This window comes from Ipomoea nil, unplaced genomic scaffold (genome assembly GCF_001879475.1).
Source record: "Ipomoea nil cultivar Tokyo-kokei standard unplaced genomic scaffold, Asagao_1.1 scaffold3147, whole genome shotgun sequence".
In the NCBI taxonomy this organism is placed as follows: domain Eukaryota; kingdom Viridiplantae; phylum Streptophyta; class Magnoliopsida; order Solanales; family Convolvulaceae; genus Ipomoea; species Ipomoea nil.
The window spans coordinates 487,804-501,474 of NW_017619575.1; the positions used below are offsets into that span (position 1 = coordinate 487,804).

Genomic DNA, 13,671 nt, shown 5'->3' on the forward strand with positions numbered 1-13,671 from the left:
CTGTAATCACTCACACACACACTATATATATATATATATATATATATATATATATATATATATATATATATATATACACACACACACTGTACACTGTACACACAATATATATACTACACACACACACTATATATATACACACTGTACACACAATATATATACCCCACACACACTATATATATATACATACACACACACACACACTGTACACTGTACACACAATATATATACTACACACACACTATATATATATACACACTGTACACACAATATATATACCACACACACACTGTACACACAATATATATACTACACACACACACTATATATATATATATATATATATATATATATATATATATATATATAAGTGTGTGTGTGTGTGTGTATATATATATAGTGCGTGTGTAGTGTGTGTGTGTGTGTGTATATATATATATATATATATATATATATATACACTACACACACAGTACACACACACTGCGTGTGTAGTATATATAAACACACTATATATATATATAAACACACACACTGTGTGTAGTATATATATATATATATATATATATATATATATATATATATATATATATATATATAGTGTGTGTGTGTACAGTACAGTGTGTGTTTATATATATAAAAAAATTTGTTTAGTGATTTAGCCCGTTGGATTAACCAACAACCCGTTGTTTAGGGTTAGGGCCAACCCAACTCAAAAAGAAAAAATAAAAAACCATTTTAGCCCAAGCCAACAAGTCCACCAACCCTGTAGGGCTAGTCCAAAACCCAACGGGTTGGCCCATTTGACATCCCTAGCTGAGAGTGGTGTGATCTCAACGACCTACAAACCCTGATCTGCATGTTGAAGTGAGAAATTTGTCATTAAATTGGTAGTTCTGTTTTGTATATTTTTTTGAATGCTACTGACTCTATTAGATTATAGTATCTCAACTTAATGAAGTACAGAGTCAACAACGCCTCCACCAAGGCTCGATCTCATAACCTTCTACATGGAAGAAGTCACTACATGTTATTTGAACACAAGGTGTTTGGCATTCTGTTTTGTATATATAATAAACACATGAACTACTTGATCGAATTTTCAAAAATCTATTAATCTCTCGCTTGCATGCTTCAAGCATATTACCAATTGAAGTGAGAAATTTGTCATAAAATGGTAGTTTTGTTTTTTAACATATACATTTATTTGTTTTCCTTTGTATAAAAAATAGAAGGAAGTGTTAAATCTCAAGTCTCAACTCTACGTTCGACATGATTTGTGAGCCATGAATTACAGCTCAAACACTCATCATATTATATAACCAATTCTCATTGGACAAAGATTAGAATCCAACAACGTTTTCTCGGCAAATTATATTATGCACCGCGGTGCATAATCGATTATGCACCGCGCGTCTTTTTTTTAAATGAAAATAAACGGTGTTTGTTTCCGCCGTTTCGCACCCTTTTGCAAAAAGTACCTCTGTTATTTAGTGTCATTTTGTATACACTGCAGTTTCAGTTGAACACAACTACAGTTTCATTTCGATATAACTATAGTTTCATTCGATATTTATAGACTCAAATATGTGAAAATGTTATTTAATTTTATTTTATATACACTATAGTTTCATTAAAACACAACTACATGATCATTTTGATATAATTACAGCTTCATTGTACAATATACATTCAAATATGTGAAATGTTATTCAGTTTCAGTTTATATATACTGCAGTTTCATTTCACTATAACTACAGTATCATTTTGATATAACTGCAGTGTCGGTTTGGATATACTGTAGTGTCAGTTGGTGTTTAATACACCAAACAAGCGGACTCCGTTAACTCTAATGGCGGGCCGTTTCTTTACTTAAAGAAACGGCGTCGTTTTTTACCGCGGTGCACATGCACCGCGGTCTATAATATAACGACTGCGTTTTCTCACTGCCCCCTGGAAAGAACACTCATAAAGGGCCAAAATTTTGTTAATGGGCCGACAATTATTAGGCCCAAAATAAGTAGGAAACAATCAGCATCTGGGTAAAGGATCAGCGAGAATCTTATCGGCGCCATTCGTTTACAGCGGGATGAGGATTGGTGGGGGCCCGCTTGCTTAACTCCAATTCCTAGAGAAATCGTCCGTCACAATTTCTCTCACTCCCTCAAAAACCCTTTTTTTTTTTTTTCTGATTCGTGGCGTAGTCGAAGAAGACTCTCTCTCACTTTCCCTGCTCGCTCTAGCCATGTCTCAGGTAATTGCTAAATCTAACAATTCATGTTCATCGAAACTTCAGTTTACCTTCAAATCTCATCATTTTTGGTGCATATTATTGTTATTGAAGCATCAATTTGCTCCACTCCAGTTAGTTTATTTGATTTGATTGGACTGTGACCTGAATTGAAGTGAGTTGTTTAATTTGTTAATATTAGTAACGATTATAAGCTCGCTTTAGTTCCGCTTAGTAGTTGTTTTCGAGGATTTATTTAGAAAAGCAAAAATCAAGTTTTTGATCTTCTTCTCCTGCTGATTTAAGTGAGATTTCGATTTTGCGTTCGGCTTCTATTTCGTTAATCTGGTTCTGTTTTATTTGATTTCAGGAGGAGAAAAATTTACCGGCTCAAAAACAAGGTACTTCCTTTTACTGTAGTGAAATGAAATTGTTGATGGATTCACGGGAGTTTCATTGGTATCATGAAGGAATTGAGTTGTTTTGTAATAATTGTTTTGCTACAATATGAGTTTGAAATAATAAGATGGACATTAGACATTGTGCTCAGGTGTATACATATGTGCTGTTTTGGTTATTCACTTGAACATTGTATCACTAGTTTCTTAACTTATCTTCTTTGGTGCAAGTGAGCACACATTATTAACTGTTTTCTACAAGTGGCACTTTCAAGTATTAAGATATAAGCAGCCATAAATTGAGTCTCTGAATCCGTGTTTATTTGCATTTTCTGGAAAAGATGGCTGTGAGGATATAAATAGTGGGGAAAACCATAAAGTTAGACAATAATAATAAAGTTAAGACTAATGCATAAGAGATTCTTAAATTCACTTTACTTCATCTGCAAGGTATCCAGTTTGCTGAGTCTTGTTACTCAATTTTGGTATAACTTTAGATGAACAAACTATATTGGCTATTTTAAAGACTTGTTGATCTTTCATGATTCTTTTAGGTCAAGGAAAGTTGAGAAAAACTGGCTTGGTGTAGTGGTCCAGTGCTTATTACTATGACCTTTTCTTGTAAAAAGGATTTTTTCTTTTTCAGATGAGAAATCTGGAGCAGCTGATAGTAAAAAGCCTTTGGAATCTACTTCTCTAGATACACAATCAGGACAGGGAGGAGCACCCCTTGCCGCTGGACCTGGAATGCATAACCCTTTTGATTTCTCAGCCATGACTGGCCTCCTTAATGTAAATACTTGCCACTTGACTTGGATTGATTTAAATATCAAGTTATTAATTTGAGTTTTAAGTGACCAATCTCTAAAAAATCAGTTTACTTACTTTCACATAATGTCACTGTTCTGATGTAATTGTCATTGCAGAATTGATATTTAGGTTTCTATTACAATTCTGTTAGTGAGTAAAGGAAATTTGTATGTTTCTTTAATACAAAAATAAAGATTTGTAACATTCATTCTAGTTTCTTAGTTGTTATTTTTGTTGAACCTTCATACATAGTTATTTCTTTCCTTATCTTCATGGTGCCTCAAATATAGGACCCGAGCATTAAAGAACTAGCTGAACAGATAGCAAAAGATCCTTCTTTCACTCAGATGGCAGAGCAACTTCAACAAACCTTTCAAGGTGCAGCTAGTAATGATGGAATCCCTCAATTTGATCCTCAGCAATACTACGGCACTATGCAACAAGTTATGCAAAATCCCCAGTTTATGACAATGGCTGAGCGGCTTGGTAACGCACTGATGCAGGTTTATGGCCACTTTCCTAGTTTAGTGGATACTGTTAATATAAATTTGTTATTGTGGAAGGAGCTGACATTTTTATGACATTTCCAGGATCCTTCCATGTCCAGCATGCTTGAGAGTTTATCAAATCCTGCACAGAAAGACCAACTTGAAGAACGAATGGCACGCATCAAAGAGGATCCATCTTTGAAACCAATTCTGGAAGAGATTGAGCAAGGGGGTCCAGCTGCAATGATGAGGTGACATATACTAGCAATTTGTTCTTAGTTTGCTTAAAAATTTACCTTTTTTGAATAAGAAAGGAATTTGTTCTTAGTTAACATATTATGTCGTTTTTTTCTTCAGGTACTGGAATGACAAAGATGTTCTAAAGAAGTTGGGTGAAGCAATGGGTTTCCCAGGTGCAGGAGAGACAGCCACATCTGGTGAAACAGGTACAGATGAAGCAGAAGAAGCAAGTGAAGACGAATCAATTGTTCATCACTGTGCCAGTGTTGGTGATGAAGAGGTGGGTTTTTTAATGTTATATTTATTATTGTGTAAATCCTGAATGCACTAAAAGTATGTAAACAATAAAAAGTATCATTATTGCATTTTTGGTCCTTTTTGTGCTAAATTTACATTTCAGTACTTAATCCATATTCACCTTTCTGGGGTAAATGATATGGATTCTTAAGATGTAAATGCAATTTCTGAGAGTCATAATATCATTTTTGGTTATATTTTCAGGGCTTGAAGAATGCACTCGCTGCTGGTGCTGATAAAGATGAGGAAGATTCAGAGGGAAGGACGGCACTGCATTTTGCTTGTGGGTATGGGGAGGTTAGTGACTTGAAATTTATATTTTTAAGATTATATCTATCTTTTACCCAGTTGAAGGGCTTCATGTGCTATGGTTTTGCGAGGATTCAACTTGCACATTTCACCAAAATTTTAAGGCCTGTTTAGTTTGGACAAAATTTTCAAATTTTCCATTCTCGAATTCTAATGAAAAGTGGGTCCTACTTGTATTTTTTTTAATAATTATAAATCAAAGAGTAGAAAACACAGGTAAATAGTGCCCGCAGTTAGTTTTCCAACTTTGGGCACCACTAACATCAATGCCCCAAAGATTGAATAAATCAATATCTATATCTCTTCATCTTAGCCAAGTGCTTGTTTCGACAATCTGACATTGGTGCTTGTATGATCCAAAAAGTAGTGGGGGCCAAACAGTAAAATATGAAAAAGAGATTTTTAGGTGAGATACATTATAAACCCTCCCTTTCAAGATCCCAAAATTGAGGTTTTTCGAGTCTCTTTTTAAAAAGAGGCCATCAGGCATCAGTTGTATCAAACAAGCACTGAATACAATAACAATTTACTAAGCACTATTATATTTTTAGTTGATTTATTTGAAATATTTTGTTCTAAATACTTAACCCTTCAAATTTGAGATGGCTCTTTGTTGTTTGGAAGGGAAATACCAAAAATGGTGATTGTGCAATAAATATCCAAAATTTTACTCTATGCCAGTTTGTTTTTGTTAGCTTCATTAAAATGGAGTTAACCAGTTGCTCTTGATTCCATTCAGGTGAAGTGTGCTCAGATTCTTCTCGAGTCTGGGGCTAAGGTGGATGCTTTGGACAAGAATAAGAATACTGCACTCCACTATGCTGCTGGATACGGAAGAAAGGAGTGTGTTGCGCTTCTTCTGGAGAATGGTGCTGCTGTGTAAGTACTTTTACTCCTGATGAACATTCTTGGTTCCTATGATCCTATCTCTCTTTTTCATTATTTCTACTTGGTTTTCCTCCTGCAGCACTCTCCAAAATATGGATGGCAAGACACCCATCGAGGTTGCAAAACTCAATAACCAGAACGATGTCCTAAAGCTCCTTGAGAAGGATGCATTTCTATAAGCTGGAATGCACCTATGAATTACGTACGCTCGAGTCTGTTGGGTGTCAGAGGGTGTGATTGTGTGTTGGGCTTATGTAATCCTTTTTCGAAAATTGTTGGTGAATGATTACATTCTGGTTCTTTGAGAATTATATCCATGTAACCCTTTTTTATTCGAATGAATGGTTTGTATTTGTAAAATCACAATCACTGCCTTCCTTTTCTCTTAGGTTTTTTAGGTGGATGGACAGCTATTGCATTTCAATAAACTGTTCTCGACATGCAAGATAAGATGCACACAAATTTGCATTAGTCGGTTTGATTTATTTGATTAATTTGTGATGAGTTCAGTTAATTAGAAATCGTGTTTGAAGTGTTACATTGTTACTGTGTATGATTATTTTTCCTTCTAAATATAGTAAGACCAGATTAAGTCGTGTTAAAGAAACAATTGTTTTTTTGTCTATCTAACTCTTCTGAACCTGACTCCTCTAACATTGGCTAAAAAGAGTTCTAACAACTCATGGGGGGTCTTCTAAAATCGTAATATCATGTCCCTTATTTGTTACCGCTAAAGAAACTATTATGTTGCAATGTAATTGTCTCCAAAATATTATAAAAAAGGTTGCATAAAAATAATCCAAAATTGTCCTCAATTTACATAATAATACCTTGGTTATGTGGCCAAAGTTTCCATTTCTAGCTTCCTTCACTCCATTGAAGACGTTCCCTTTCTCCCTCTTTGCTTTTACCAAACCGTTTTAGCGTTGGATTACCGAAGTCTTATCCTTAAAACCAACGCCTTGTTTTTTCATCTGTTCATATCCATCGTATCCTCTCTGTGGCAGGTAATTTCCATTATTACATTAATTAACTGTATGTATTATTTTCCCGGGAAAATAATAATTCATGTCGTTTCAATTGATTGACGTACATTTTGTAGCTTTGGATCATGATGACGCGCAATGATCATTTTTCTTTTAGGTGAAGGAAGGAGCGATGGGTAGGAATAGGGATTTATCAAGGTCTCGATCGAGGTCTCCGGCGTATCGGAAGAGATATTCGCGGTCTCCGTCGCCGGCGAGACATAGGTATAGCCGGAGAGATAGGAGCCGATCCCCTTATTGTTATAGCAGGTGGTACCCGATTATTTTCTCAGAAGTTGGTGTGGTATTAGTATGATCGCATACACTGGCATGTTTCGTGAAAACATTTTTTGTTTATCTAGGAATTTGTTGTCACCGATGAGCTTTTGTTGTATCATGCTGCTGTTTCTAAGAGTTTCAAGTCCCTCATTTTGGTCTTCTGATCTTGTTCTGCATTCTTATGGTTAATGCCTCATGCTTTGTTCAAGTATTGTTCCCCTACACTCGGTCCTGCAGTGATTAAACATTAGTGCTTGGACCAGCGAATTTGGAATTTGCGTACTACTATTTATTATGTTATGAATGAATTCAGTGAGTGGAGTACTGGAGTTTCAGCAGTTTAGCCTAATAAAAGAACCTAACTGTAATAAGTGACATTTTTTTTCATGAGAGAAATTAAGAAAGGTTCCCGTCATTGGGGAGGAAGCAAGTGATGGGTGCCTATAGGTGTCCTTCAGTTGACTTTAACAGTTGTCTATGATAAACAATGGAGCTCGAGGTTAATTCTTGGCAATTGAGGTAACTGTACATGCTTTCATATCTGATTGCACTGGATGATGGGATTTGTCTGACACTTGATTCTCATGTCCATTGGTGTCAATATTTCTGTTGTTGCTCAAGCAAAATATGTTGCTGTACAGAAGGAGAAGAAGCCGTTCATTGTCCTCAAGACACCGCAAAAATCATTCTCCTTCTCCAGGGCGGGGCAGAAGCCGCTCCCAAACATTAAGGCGTCGTATGAAGCAAAGAAGTAGAAGTACCTCGTTGTCTCCTATTGGTAAATCTTCATGTTCAAGTATTGGATCAAAAGAGGAAGTTGAAAAGGACAAAAGAAGGTATAGCTATATGTTTACATCCCCTAATCTAATCCTTCATTCTTTTTTTTTCACATATCTCTTTTCCTTTATTCGAATCAATGTGCCCTTTGTTTTTGGGACTTGATGGTTTATTATTTGGATTCAATGAAGTGATGCTTTCTTGTAGCTTGCTAAATGTCAAGGCCTTCATCTATATGTGTATAATCCATGCATACAAATCAGAGTGAATGAATTGAGTTTGTGTATTTCTTAATAAGAGAATGCTAATATTGATGATACTGGTTGTCTTCTTTCATCAATTGTTTTGGCTAGCTGGGATGACAGGGTAGTTAGGGTTAGTTTTTGCTATTGCTGATACTTTTTCTGAATGTCGTGACCTGCTAAGCTTATTTTGCTTTTTCATGAAATTTCAATTCCAAATAAACTTTAATTTCCATTTATCCATTAAATAGAAGGTTCTCGCTCTGTATCATTAAAAAAATGAATGGAGAAATAGGAAGAGAGAAAAATGGCTTCTGTCTCAGGGAGACATTGTGTTAATTGTTGTCCTGTCTCTCATTGCCTGCAAATTCTTGGAACATGTTTTTCCTTGTTGAATTATTTGTGTAAGTGTGATTGTGAGTGGAGTTCAATTACTTCTAAAAATATAAACAGAGAAATATATTTGCACATTATAGTTGGTACTTTATGAGTATGAAATCTTTGATTAACAAACATGAGAACTGAACGCTCATTAGCTAACCAGGAAATTATCGGGACTTGTATTGTCAAAATGTGAGGAATATGGTCTGGTCACAGGTCACATATTGGCCAAGGTCCTGCTTATCGGGACTTGTATTGTCAAAATTTTGTTTAGACTTTGGACAATCTCCCCATTGATATTCGGATTCCTTCTGCCATTGGGTTAGACTTGTTTGCCATAGCTTCTGATATAGTTTAGTTGGAATAATTACAGATGTGGCCCTTTATTTTAACAGTAGAATTTGCTGCTTGAATTGTAATTCATATCTTAATGCAATTAAGGCTTGAAGTGTTTTTGTGATTAGCTTCAAAACTGCGACAGGTGACTTGACATTCTTCTCCACTACAGGCTTATTTGAGGAAGCTAAGTTACCTACTGCTATAGTTCAAATGTTATTTTTGATGATCAAATTGGATGCCTCGTTTACGGTTTATCTACTGTTCACCAGTTTTGATACTCATTTGTTTGGACAGAATTCAATTAGAGGTATGCCATAATGCATAAGCTTGTAGATTTAGGGCGTATATATGTCATCGTGGAGGTTAATTAGTTTGTCATTCATTTAGCTATACAAATAATATCACTTCAAGAGCCTGTATATAATTTTATTCATTCTTCATTTTATTTTGCTTTGGTTGGGGTGGGGGGAGGTAGGTGACGAAAGTTGTTGTTCACGTGTATTCTTCATCACATCAACTGCCCATTCCTTGCTTAATATCTCTTACTCCCTTGTAACAGGCGGCAACAAGAGGCAGAATTAAAATTAGTAGAAGAAGAAAGTGCAAAGCGAGTCGAAGACACAATTAGGAAGAAAGTCGAAGAGAGGTTGAACTCTAGCGACATTAAGCTAGAAATTGATAGGCGGCTAGAAGAAGGTCGAAAGAAGCTCGTCTCAGTGGTTTCTGCTCAGCTCGAAAAAGAGAAGGAAACGTATCTGATTGAGTCAAGACGAAAAAAGGCAAGTTCATTTAATTTCGCTAAATTTTAACTACCGAACCATTGAACTAAGCTCGTGCAGTATGGATTGTTATTTGTTGATATAGGAAGAAGCTGAGAAAGAGAGAGAAGAGGTGGAGAGGATGGTGGAGGAGAAGAGGCGGAAGGTAGAAGAAGCAGAGAGAAGGGAAGCTGTGGAGCAGCAAAGGAGAGAGGAAGAATGTTACAGGGAATTAGAAGAGATACAAAGACAAAAAGAGGAGTCTTTGCGGAGGAAGAAGGTGCCAAATTGATGAAATTATTGGGCAAGAACAAATCCCGCCCTAAATTATCCTTCGCACTGGGTTTGAAATGACCAAATCCGTTTCCACTCATCACGTTGGTGACTTGGCTGTGTCCCAAAAGTGTTGAATTTTTTTTATTTCAATGTAAGTCAGGCAAAGTGGTCTTTTCCCCCTTGTATTTCGCTTCAGTTCTAGTATATGTACTTCCTAATTTTACTCCCTAAATTTTACTTCTTGATGTGGAGGATTCTGATAAATTATTTTTTCATGTAGATCCCAACACAAGTGTCTAGGAGTACATGTAGCATTTTCCATTTCACTTGTCTCTAGAGTTTAGTCTACTGTATTCCTTTTTCCTCTCATCTATCACTCAGTTAGTTCCTATGTATTTCCAGTGTTATACAAAATTACGACGACGTTTTAATGAAACGGTGGTAGCTATTACGGAGTAGCTAACTAGCCATGCATTTTTTGACAGTGAAAATTTTGTACATTTTCACTGTGTTAGATTCAAAATGTGTCTCCTCAGGCCTCGAGATGCGTGGGTTTTTGAGAAATAAAATAAAATAATAAATTGTGTGTCTGGGTGAAATAAATGGAGGGGGTCACTGAGCTGTCGTCAAAAGTCTGGCGAGAGAAAGACACCTCTTATCATTAAATCATAATTGCTTTCTTGGGGCCCACCCCTCACCAAAATCAACGTTGGCTTTCTTGTCTGGTCTCTTTGTAAGGGACCCCCTCCCCCCCTCCCTATGGGCTGTGAATTTATAGAGGGGTTGGTGGTGTAGGTACAACCTGCATTCATTTCTTGTACGTGGAACACTGCGTCAATCTCAGATCTTATGCTCAAATCCTCACCGTCCATTCCTTCCTCCCAGAAAAATCGAACCGGCGCGTGCCGCGAGTTTGCAACTTTGTATTGCTTTTTTGAATTTTGACCATGAAAATTGCCGGAAAACTTTCCAAAATATACTCCTATTACGTTATTTTTAATAATTCAATATACTAAGGGCCCAACCAAATTTGAACCGGTGACCTATTGATCTGCAGTCAATTACTCTACCACTAAGCTATGAACCCTTTTTTAATTTTGGAATAAGGGTCAAATAGGCCATCGAACTGCACACAATAAAACAATTAGGCCACTGAACTTAAAAAACCAACAATTGGGTCCCTAAATTAATCAATTTCAAACAATTCTTTCAATTAGAAGGTTTCCAACAGGTCAACATGTCATCCTTCCAAATAAATTATTTTTTAAAATTTAAATTTTAAAAATTAATTATTTAAATTTAAAAAAAAAAAAAAAAAAAAAAAAAAAAACTGGTTCCAGCCGGAGACGGTCGTTTCCGGCTGGATTCCAGTTTTTTTTTTTTTTTTTTTTTTTTTTTTTAAATTTAATTTAAAAATAATTAATTTTTAAAATTTATATTTTAAAAAAATAATTAATTTGGGAGATGACCTGTTGACCTGTTGGAAACCTTCAAATTGGAAGAATTGTTTGAAATTGATTAGTTTAGGGACCTAATTGTTGATTTTTTAAGTTCAATGGCCTAATTGTTTTATCGTGTGCAGTTCGATGGCCTATTTGACCCTTATTCCTTTAATTTTTATAAAACAAATTACTAATTGACTATCATAAGAAATCAAATCATATATCTTTACAGAGAATTTATCAAAATTTTAAATTACTAAAAAAGGGCCCAACCAGGTTTGAACTGGTGACCTATTGATCTGCAGTCAATTGCTCTACCACTAAGCTATGAACCCTTTGACTTTTTGTAAAACAATTTACTAATTGACTATGCCTTTACACACAATCGATCAAAATTTTAAATTACTAGGGCCCAATCGGGGTCAAACCAATGACCTATTTATCTGCAGTCAATTGCTCTAACACTAAGCTATGAAACCTTTAACTTTTTGTAAAATAAATAAATTTTAAATTACGAGGCTAGATTTGAACCGATGACCTATTGATCTGCAGTCAATTGCTCTACCACTGAGCTATGAACCCTTTGACTCTTTGTAAAACAAATTACTAATTGACTATGCCTTTACATACAATATAATATATCAAAATTTTAAATTATTAGGGCCCAACCAAGTTTGAACTAGTGACTTATTGATCTATAGTCAATTGCTCTACCACTAAGCTATAAACCTTTTAAAAAAATAAGTTACTATTAAGAGAAAAATATCTAAAAAAATGTTAAAAGAAGTTTTTCTATCAAATGAAAATTTAATTTTAGGATGACATTTATTGGACCATACCCAGAAGTCTAGTGTGGTGTACGCAATGACGAGGAGTGACGAGGTGTCACGTGCCGGGGTAGCGCGTGGATCGAGAGGGAACAGGGTCGGGAAATCCGATTTGGATTACTTGGATTTTCCGGGTCCTCCGGTAGCGCTGACAACCGGGTTTATTGGGGGGAAAAATGGAAAATTTCTTGTATTTTATGTTAGAGCAATATTTGTCATTTTCCCTGAAGAAAGTAGTTTTTGGAGTTTATTCTTCTGATGAGCTTACCACTGATGACGATCTTTGATTACACTTGAAAGTAAACTCCATTTCAAGAACTCATTTCTACTTCTTTCCCATTTGAAAATGAACCTTCATTTCTTTTGAGCTTTCCTCTCTCCCCTCCCTATCTTGGAGACTCAACTTCTCTTTTTTCTATATTTTATACCCTAATAAATCATGTTCTAAAAACTCGGTGAAAGAATTGCGGTATGTGCTTCAACTGGTTCGATCACAAACTCCAAATGCAGCTTGTACATTAATGCCTAACCAATTCCGATCCAAACCTTACTTTTTGGTTCCTAATGCAGTTATTAAAACAAAATTATTAATTTATTTTGGATTGATCAACCAATTAACTTGTCACTCAGGAGCCACTATAAAACTTTATAACAACGCACACACATAAAATCATAGTACTAAAAATAAAATATGGATAATATAAAGACATCAAATAAACTAAACATGGCTCAATGTTGTTGTTGTTTATTTTATTTTATTTTTTATTTTTTAGTACTACTGGCTCTGTTACAATGTAGTATCTGTTCATACATACTTTTTTCAATTTATTGAAGTACAAAAAGACAATGTCGGTTTGAAACTATTGACTCTTCGGACACACTGAATCTCCAACGTAAAAGTTCAACTCTGCAACAAATACAATTAATTTAAAATTTTTACCGTGATGAAGATTAAACAAAAGAATATTTATGATGAAAATGGAACATTAATCACGTGAGTATCTTTTAGAAAAGAAAAGAAAAAGTCTATTATTTAAGGTGAGAATGGTACATGATTATTCAATGATTCAGTTATCTTAAGACGACATGCCACATGCACGTAAACAGGTATCAAAAAGTGAGACTATAAATCTGATTTGATTTATTACTATTCGTTGCCGGCCCAGCTTTGACTCAATCACCCTACCTGCTCGGCTGCTCCGCTGTAACGCTTAAATGTTCATTTTTATTGAGCAGTATGTCCATTTATTTGAACATGCATGTTCATTGATTCCATATTTCCTATATTAATTAGATTACTTTTTTTTTTTTTTTGGGATGGTTTTTAAAAGAAGAATCTAGATTGTTGGATACCATATGTTGGTTTCATTTAATATCATGCAGTATTTATCCAAAATTTTATGATAAACGATATTTTTACATTTGATATTCAGTATTATAGAATTTTCATTAAATCAAATAAAAACGTATTAATTGGGGCATAATGAATTGGGTGAGCCGCCTGAGCCCATTAGTGGACTATTACATAGGATCGAGTTGATTTAATTTAAATCATGTATATATACTCTTTGACAGTGCATGGTTGTATATTTTCTCGTCACTATAAAATGAGCTGGGTGATTTCTTTTGTTGGGGTTGACTTGATTGAAAGAAGAGCTAACTACC

General features: G+C 35.1%; 1 protein-coding gene, 2 non-coding genes and 1 pseudogene across 3 annotated transcripts; 2 read left to right on the forward strand and 2 right to left on the reverse strand.

The window, feature by feature from the left end:
* The first annotated feature begins 2,050 nt into the window (after nucleotides 1-2,050).
* On the forward strand, nucleotides 2,051-6,108 carry LOC109167200 (ankyrin repeat domain-containing protein 2B-like). The gene is made up of 9 exons (XM_019316167.1): nucleotides 2,051-2,254; nucleotides 2,601-2,631; nucleotides 3,275-3,420; nucleotides 3,729-3,941; nucleotides 4,029-4,177; nucleotides 4,284-4,446; nucleotides 4,668-4,760; nucleotides 5,512-5,651; nucleotides 5,740-6,108. The coding sequence occupies exons 1-9, from the start codon at nucleotides 2,246-2,248 to the stop codon at nucleotides 5,837-5,839; spliced, it is 1,044 nt and encodes a 347-aa protein (XP_019171712.1). The 5' UTR covers nucleotides 2,051-2,245; the 3' UTR covers nucleotides 5,840-6,108.
* Nucleotides 6,109-6,491: 383 nt separating this feature from the next.
* Nucleotides 6,492-9,930, forward strand: LOC109167202 (annotated as a pseudogene).
* Nucleotides 9,931-10,752: 822 nt separating this feature from the next.
* On the reverse strand, nucleotides 10,753-10,824 carry TRNAC-GCA. The gene has a single exon. It is a non-coding gene; the product is annotated as a tRNA-Cys (tRNA).
* Nucleotides 10,825-11,442: 618 nt separating this feature from the next.
* TRNAC-GCA lies at nucleotides 11,443-11,514 on the reverse strand. The gene has a single exon. It is a non-coding gene; the product is annotated as a tRNA-Cys (tRNA).
* Nucleotides 11,515-13,671: the final 2,157 nt, after the last annotated feature.

Excerpts from the sequence above, each read along its gene's own strand:
- LOC109167200 (XM_019316167.1), top strand. Across the intron at positions 2,632-3,274 it reads TTTACCGGCTCAAAAACAAG|ATGAGAAATCTGGAGCAGCT; the intron begins GTACTTCCTTTT and ends TTTCTTTTTCAG. Across the intron at positions 4,178-4,283 it reads GGTCCAGCTGCAATGATGAG|GTACTGGAATGACAAAGATG; the intron begins GTGACATATACT and ends TTTTTTCTTCAG.